The 8,425-nt window shown below is 38.8% G+C and overlaps 1 protein-coding gene across 2 annotated transcripts; it reads right to left on the bottom strand.

The window, feature by feature from the left end:
- Window positions 1–1,330: 1,330 nt before the first annotated feature.
- Window positions 1,331–7,096, bottom strand: LOC120795614 (E3 ubiquitin ligase TRAF3IP2-like). Of its 2 annotated transcripts, XM_040137673.1 has the most exons (9): window positions 6,595–7,096; window positions 5,831–6,318; window positions 5,598–5,707; window positions 4,638–4,743; window positions 4,203–4,399; window positions 3,120–3,208; window positions 2,964–3,032; window positions 2,609–2,713; window positions 1,331–2,523 (listed from the first exon to the last, which is right to left on the bottom strand). In XM_040137673.1, the coding sequence occupies exons 2-9, from the start codon at window positions 6,277–6,279 to the stop codon at window positions 2,278–2,280; spliced, it is 1,371 nt and encodes a 456-aa protein (XP_039993607.1). In that variant the 5' UTR covers window positions 6,280–6,318; window positions 6,595–7,096; the 3' UTR covers window positions 1,331–2,277. The 2 variants fall into 2 exon arrangements, with proteins under 2 accessions (XP_039993607.1, XP_039993608.1); XM_040137674.1 differs by lacking the exons at window positions 4,638–4,743; window positions 5,598–5,707; window positions 5,831–6,318; window positions 6,595–7,096 and having other exon boundaries at window positions 4,181–4,274.
- Window positions 7,097–8,425: the final 1,329 nt, after the last annotated feature.

The following is an 8,425-nucleotide window of genomic DNA, read 5'->3' as shown; positions in this document are numbered from 1 at the left end:
AGTAGTTAAAACCAACTCCATTTCGACTAGCTACAACAGTAAAATGTTACATTCACACTGTTGCATCAGTATTACTAATCTAATAATGTTATTTATAATAATATACTAGTCACAGGGGACATTTTACTGCAGAACCAGCACTTTTACCTTTGATACTTTAAGTATATTTTGCTAATACTACTTCTGTACTTTTACATATGTAGGATTGTGAATGCAGGACTTTAAGTGGTAATGGAGTTTTTTTTACTGTTGTGTCAGTACTTTTACTAGAGTAAAGAGTCTGAGTACTTCTTCCACCACGGCTGAAAACCCAGAGGTCAAGCCCAGCAGCAGTCATGTCTGTCACAAGAGCGTAATGCTAATACTCTGGCTACATGATATCCTGTATTTATAGCAACTGACTTTCAACACATTTTCCTGAGAGGACGCAGCCTATCAAAACATTGCCATTTATTTATAACAGAGCATATATTATTGAGGCTTTCTATACCATAGCAAACAGTAAGTGTTGTAAATTTCAGTGGTAATAAAGGTGTAACAGTCCTACCTTCAACCATGATGATTTTAAGACTATTTCAGGTAGTATACTTGAGTTGGGGGCAAAGCGTCCTCATGCACAACTGACAGGAAAAGTACAGCTTCAGTATAAATTCAATCAGCATCCACTTGTCAGTAACAGAAGCATTCCAGTTAGTAAATTATTCCATTTCCACTTGGAGATCACAGCCTTGTTTCCTGATCCATGTAATCCACAGGTCGAACTCCAAGATTAAAAAAAAAAAGAAGTCATTGGAAAACCAAATATAAATTATAAGTTTGCGGGTGTTGGGGAATTTGGAGCTGCCAGTGCGGCAGCATTGCAGAGGGGGGTCTGGGGATGATGGAGCAAAGGAAAGCAACAAGGGGGGGGGGGGCAAAGCTAAGCACAGGGCTGGGTAGGGAGAGGGGGAGCAGACAAAATATCCCACCCCATCTTATGGGTGCCTCACATGGGTATAGGTCAGAGCAGAGCACAGGGAGGCCTCAAGGTAAATTTATGCCCCAGAAGGAAGGTCCGGGTTATTCTTAGCTTGAGCTTTGCACACCAGCCTCTCTGGCAGGCCTTTTTTGGCGGTTGGATCATTTGGATGAATTGGGCACCCCTACCGGTGGGGCATTGTAATTTGTCCACTAAACTGGAACAAAGCAGGGGCCCAAGATGGGGAATGGACAACAACACAGGTGCAAACTGTTCACTGCCCAGCAGCACACGTTATGCTTACAACATTGGTGGCCTCTTCCTCCCCCGATGCTAACTGGTGCTAATGTTAGTGATTGCAAATTATTTTATTTTAGTCACAGTTTGTCATTACCCATCACTTCCTTTTTATGTTCTTATATTTGGTTTAATGAGGCACTTTCAAAATAAAACCCTTTCCAAAATTTAAAAATTACTTCACCAATTAACCTAAAAGAAAGGTCCAGCATGTGCATTAAAACACCATCATCTTCTTTTTGTACCCTGCTGCAGCATTAACTGCTATATTAATATTTGAGTATTCATACAATATACTCCAGAAACTGTTTACAACAAGATAAATAAGTAAAAAGGTAAATAGGTGGCAAAGTATAATCATAATTTCCCCATAGCAATGCTAGCAGCTCTGTCAGGCACTGAACGGCTTTGAGCTAAATGCTAACATCCTCACAATGACAACGCTAACAAGCTGACGCTAAGCAGGTGTAACCATCTCGGTTTAGCATCTTAGCTTGCTAACATTTGCTAATTGCTACTGAACACAAAGTGGGAACGGCTTTAGTTACAGCAGAGTAGTTACATCAAAGGCAAATTAAATTTTTGACCTGATGGCAGTAGCAGATGAAAAGTGTAGAGATCAATGATGTTATTGCAATTCATCCTGGGGGACATGTGAATGCCTGTTACCAAATTTCATAAGAATTCATCCAGCAGTTGTTTAGATCTTTCAGCCTGGATCAAATTGGTGGACTGACCGACAAACAGAACATCATTGCCATCCCTACAGAGCCACACCCTATAGCATGGTTAAAAATCTTAATATGGCGTACTGTATATAGGTACATGGAGAAAAAACTGTATTGAAACATCTGAAAAAAAAAATGTACAGTAGATATAACATGAGCTGTTATTGACTTGTACTGGATCAACTCTGAGGATTATAAAATACAAATAAAAAGCTGCACAATAATCCCAAATAAAATCAGGTGGAAACAGAAACATCAAACACACACAAACATGCATAAACACAGGTGTGTATTCTACAGTGTAGCTGCAGCATTCGTGGCCACGGGCCTGACGATGAGGGTGAGCTCCATAGGTACAGGAGGAGGAAGATATCTCTCCTCCCTCAGCAGTCGCAGTAACAGATCCTCAGTGTCCTGTGGCCAGCGGTAAACACGCGTGTTCTGAAGCCACCTTGGGACATGCTTCTGGGATGCATTGAAGAAGAGAACTGGTATGAATCTGAAATTCAAGCTGCCTTGCCGGATGAATTCATTCTGCATCTGGCAAAATTAAATGTTAGATTCAAGTAGTTAATATCTGCAGAGAATTATGTCTTGTTTAGATAAAGAGCAAATAATCTCTCACCATTGAGTGAATATATTTAGTGTGTAGACCATGGCTGTCCGCCGAAGATCCTTCGATGTCCGCCTTATACTTTGGACTGATGGCGATGATAATCAAGTTTGATGGCTGTTAGAAAAACACACATTTTAGACACATTCACAGCCTGAAACCAAATCTGTGATAAAAAAGTTTGAACAAATTAATTTAATCAGATTAATTTAACAATTGAAGTACAAAGTCACATTTAGTCTGATTATGTCTTCCAAAGATTAACAAGAAATACTATTTCTGAAGCTTTTATGTAATGGTACGACAGAAATACAGAAATGTAAATAAATGCTGCTAAAATCAGGTTTTAACTGTGGTGTTCACTTACATCTCTCATGTAACTGTCCTTCCATTTGTTGATGTCCATGTGTCTAATAGGGTTGTCAAATATGTCAATCTGTAAAATTATTTAAGTGAACTGTTGAAAGTTTACAAGACTCCCATTTTCTTTTGGTTTTAAATCGAACTTTGAAGAGTAGCTTACAGCTGGTCGAAAACCTTGCTTTATGAGGAAGTCTACAAAGGGGACGATCTCTGAGCACACGTCCAAAGAATAAGTTATAAAAATGTTTCCTGAGAAGGGAAGAGATCACAGAATCAAAATTAATCTCAGAATTTATTGTTTTGTGGTTGGTGACATTTCACATCAGTAAATTACACTGAAAGACCATTAAACAGAAACACCTGTATGCTGCAACAAACACTATCTTGGTTGAAGTGAATCTGAATTTTACTCAAAATAATACATTTTTGTTGAGACTATATTGATACGTTTTGAAGGTGTTTTTTGTGTTGTTGTTGTTTTTGTATTGGACTGCATATCACGGAAAACTGCTTCTAATATTTTGTCCATATACTGATTTACTCTACAGTTTATGCAACGCAATACAGACAAACTACAGCCTCACAAATAACCATAATACTGAATTAACACCTCTGAAACTGTCAACAATGATTTACAATGATGAATTTCAGTGAGGTGGTAGTTTGTACAGTAACATTGTGCTGGATTAAAATGGGTATTTTTCTATTTACTGCATTTCAAACATTACACTGACTCTACTGGTGAATGTCTCATTGGTTATCTTACCCTGAAATATTGTGATAATGTAAATCTGGGATTTATTTTTATTTTACTCTAACTCTATTGTATTCTGTCCTGTAGATATAATGAAAAATATCTGTCTTCAAGTGGAGCACATTATAAATCAAATGTGTGCGCCAATTTTTGCTAAACTCCCTTTGTTAACAACAGAATATACAATTGAGTGTATCTTTTTTTTTTTTTTTTATGTATTTTGATTTATTTTACCAAGGCCCTAAGCAGGCCTGGCAGGTTTATGCAGTCACATAAAATCATTGACACACACTACTTGCCCTACTTATGATGCTTTTATGTTTTTTATGTAAAGCAAAGGCCTGTAGCATAATTCTTGGGGGAACTATAGATCATTCTGAGCAGAGCACTTAGAAGTAATTAGCCGAAAACAGCAGTCCAGCCTTATTTTCATCAAGTTACAACAGGAAGCAAAAAGTAAACTTTACTGTTGCTGAGAAAGTGACTCACGGCACTCATCAGGCAGACTCATGGTTCGTCTTTTCTCGTGTGGATGTGAGACAGACGCCTCTGCTCCCGCCGAGCTCAGGTTCATCAGACTGACCCGTGACACGCACTCCACAGGGGGGACGGAGAACCGAGGCACGTTAACTGAGACGCTCCCCCGAGCCACGCTGTCATTCATACAATTATCATGACGTTGGAGCCTGAAGAAAGGAAAATAAACAAAAGGCTCTTCAGCTGAATGGTGCTGAGATGTGAGACTGTAGGTCTATGTAACATTCAAAGTAGATACTGCTGAGGCATCTGGCTCCGGGTGACCTTGAGGGGGGATTTGGGGATCTGTGTGTACTACTGGATTAGGTTACAACGTCGGGGAGTGCACCTAGTTATGAAAGACGTTTTGGTGTCTGTATTTACATTCAAAAGTGGTTTTGTTTTTACCAGTTTTGGGGGTCATCCAAGGGTCTTCCGTGCTGGCAGGGAGCAGAGTGGAGACATGGCTGGTATGGGTATCTGTTGACCAGGCAGAGGTCGTACTGCCCTTCTCCTGCAGAGTGATAATACCTGACATCGGTAATATGATCTAGGCCTGTAGATACAGTTTAAGCATTTCTGTCTGACAGCACGTGTCAAGTTGGCGGTCTATGGAGAACTGAGTAGGTTTCAATTAAAGGCACTGGTTTGAGAGCAAAACCATGAGCAAAACTCTAAACCTCATGCAAGTTTCAGCATGAGAATGTAATGATAAAAAAATACAACTGCTTCTAGTGGTATTATTTCTCGTTCACATCAAACAGATCTAGGAAAGTTACCGTATTTGCCACTCATACTGAAATTCACAATACGTAGTTCTGCCATTCACAACTACACGCTAATAATACGCTATAAAAATTCCTGAAAACCTGTTTTGTAATGTCAGTCATATTGTACCACATTATCTGTTTTGTCGCTTTGTTGTCGTCTGCACTTATATATATATCCAACAAAATATTTTGTCAACATATTGTGAACAAATTAATGTTCTTTTTTAAGTATTCACTTTTTAAAAATAGGTTTGTCACTCAGTCCTTATAAATGAAGAATATTTTTTTGTCTAACTTGTTACTTCTGTATTTGTTTGTCCTGTCTTTATACTATTTTATTGCTCTTTGTCCTCAATGTGTGGGACAGCCGGAAACCTGCTGGCAAACAGTTTCTAAACTGAGTCAGGACCACAGCGGATAATGTTTTTCATTAATCTGCTGGTTTTCATTCTAAAAAATTAATGAAATAAAATATACTAAGTAAGTCAGTGAGTAAAGGCATATTTATACAACACCTTTCCAAAAAATGAAGACTAATACTTTTCACTAATAAAATTGAAACGAGCAAAAAACATAACACAGAAAAATGTTTCCTGACCATAGTTGTGTATATAGTTGTGAGGCAGTAGAAAGGGACTGTAGTGTTGCCCCTCGTTGTCAAGCTCTTCTTCATCGCTCTGAAGCTGAGAAGTGTATTCATACTCCCCTCTGAGTGTCAAAAAATTACATGAATGATCTCATCCAAATTTATCCTTGAAGTAAATGGAAATTATACTCTACTCGTTTAATTTCTTAACACCATCATAGAAAGACAGTTTCTTCTCAAGTTACCCAGTTGTGTCTCTGTTCGCAGGCTCTATTGTTCCACGCTGGTTTGGTCCACAGTCCCAGCAGCTGCTCCCTCCTCTCATGTCTCCCATGTCTGTCTGCCTGGTCTCTGCAGGATGTGTGCACCGACCATCCGGAGGTTGACGATGAAAATGAATCCTGGCGAAACTTGTTCCTCCATCTTCTGGCTGTCTGTGCTGATTCAGCTCCACATGCTGCGCCAAAAGAACTGGCTGACTCCATGACTGTTGGCTCACTTGTCCACCTCTGCATTGGCTTTGGCAGAAATAATCTGCATGCATGCAGCAGGTTGGTGTGACTTTTACATGATGTGAGTTTGTGTGAAAAATTTGGTTTACAGTGACTTCGGGGCTCAAAAGTCGAAGGGAATTTTTGGACTTCTCTGTAGTGGAAAACGCTTTCAGTTCTGGGACTTTTTCAGATTTCTTCATCTTACCCAGGTTACTTCTTTACTCCCTGCAGTCCTGTAACTAACAGATAAGCAGGAAAAAAAAAAAACTTTTACAGTCATGCCTATAAATTAGAAGAAAAAACAATTCTAGGGAGGCTGGCAGTATGATTAAAATATAGCTGCAGTAAGACAATTTTCATGCAAAATGTACAAGGATTATTCTCCAGAAATTATTTTACAAGCAGTTATTAACAGACACGACACATAAAACATTTTATTACATAAAATGTCTTTTGCACATACTGTACCAGGCCAAGAGGATGCAGTTTGAATAGAGAGAGTAACAATAACCTACCTGTTCTGTGCTGGATTCTGTTCACTCCTGTGGCTGGAGAGGCTTGCGTGTATGTCACAGCCTGCTATATGCAAATTCTTTAAACACTCCAGCTGCATCCAATCAGAGCCAAGAATGTAGTGTTTGTGTTGCTCAGACAGATCTGCCAGGAAAGTTGAGCTCAGTCCTAGTCTTTGAATTTACTCTTATTAAAAAAAGCTAAAATGATTCAGGACCTAAATTTCTTCAGCAATGGGAGTAATGTAGGAGGAGTATGAAAAAAGCAACAGTATATTCTCATGCAAAAAACTACAAAAAGGCTATATTAACACAAAAATCTATCTTAACGAACCAGTTTAAAAAAAAAACAAACAAAAAAAAAAAACAACCTCAAATCCTGAAGGAAAAATGTTTAACGCTGTGCCGTAGCTGACAGGCCTCTAGGCCTCTAACTGCAGGCTGGCCACCTTGAAAAGTGATTTGCATATATTCTGAGTTCAGTCTTGTTTTCTTTGTGTCAAGTTCAGACTGAGGGAGAAACCAGAAAAACTCAGTCACACACCAGTCATTTCAGCTGCGTGTAGTTACACAAGAGTGATGGATTTCTGCTGTCAATTTTCCCCTGGTGCTGGGGGGGGGGGGAGAAAAAAAAAGAACCCTGTGTTGCTGCATCTTCTCTGGAAAAGCGTTTGCCATCAGGGCAGCTTTAAAACCAGTTTTGACAATTGTTTCTAAGTCGCAGGATGACGATGGCAAGATTGTTTATTTCAAAACCAGCTGTGTACAAGTAACAGACAGAGACAATAAATAATGCAGAGACCAAAAAACAATTTCTGTATATCTACTGAATTAGGGTAAAGTGATACAAAATCTAGTTTTTGCTCACTTTTCCCACTCATGAAAGGCAATATAAATACACACAGAAATGGTGTATTGTCCTGGAATGCTCCTTCTCACCCAGGGAGAGATTACTTGAGGATGATAAAACGTCGTCCGGAGCTGTAGATTTCTCTGGCAAAAATGATTACATGATCATGTAATCTCATAGACACATAAGACTGGCCGAAATGCCCGAGCAAAATAATACAATGAAATAAACAATGTTTGGTCTCGAAAACAACATGTTATTTCCAGGAACACAGTGTGGAGGGACAAACACAGGTACGCATCCCGTCATGAAAGTGGCGGTTTGTTTGTTTGGCCACTGAAGCGAAAAGACAATGCAGAATTCTTACACAGCCTGCTGCCATACATTAATGCAACATACATTTTAAAATATCGTCAGTATAATAAGCAGTCAGCCAAACAATGTTCGCAGTTGGAGGGGAAGTCAGCCCCCATAGATTAGCTGAACTAAAAGTTACTTTAAGCCGATCTAAAAATCATTGGCTGAAGCTGAAATGCGATGAATGCACTTAACAGTGCAGATGCCATACAAGTTTGGGAAGATGAGTCCATGATGCACTAAGTTAGTGTGTAGAAAGCATGAAGGCATTCCCTTACATTATAAGAATATTACTACACATGAAAAGGCAAGAACAGGTGATATAGTACATCTATTTTCCTTGAGAAGAGGAGAGCAGTATCGTCATTTTAACCTCGTAAAAAAGGTCAGTGGACTCCCAGAAAAACTTCTGAGATATCTCGGTCCATGATGTCAGACTATTACCATTCCTACAATTGTTATGTCACGATTTGTTACCAGCTGTGAGCCTTCACACGTTTCTCTACGAGCCGTAAAACTGAAATAACTTTAACCTTGGATTAAAATTAAAAAAAAAAAAAAAAAAAAAAAGAAATCCACACATTTCCAAAATATCAAAAGTAATATAAAATGAAACAAACAAAAAAA

Source organism: Xiphias gladius, chromosome 10 (assembly GCF_016859285.1).
Source record: "Xiphias gladius isolate SHS-SW01 ecotype Sanya breed wild chromosome 10, ASM1685928v1, whole genome shotgun sequence".
Lineage (NCBI taxonomy): Eukaryota > Metazoa > Chordata > Actinopteri > Istiophoriformes > Xiphiidae > Xiphias > Xiphias gladius.
Note: the sequence above shows the minus strand (reverse complement) of the source record. Positions and strands in the feature narration are given on the sequence as shown.

Excerpts from the sequence above, each read along its gene's own strand:
- LOC120795614 (XM_040137673.1), bottom strand. The coding sequence starts at position 6,279 with ATGAAGAAATCTGAAAAAGTCCCAGAACTGAAAGCGTTTTCCACTACA. Across the intron at positions 4,744-5,597 it reads CAACTATATACACAACTATG|GAGAAGGGCAGTACGACCTC; the intron begins GTCAGGAAACAT and ends ATCACTCTGCAG. Across the intron at positions 2,524-2,608 it reads CTAAATATATTCACTCAATG|ATGCAGAATGAATTCATCCG; the intron begins GTGAGAGATTAT and ends TAATTTTGCCAG.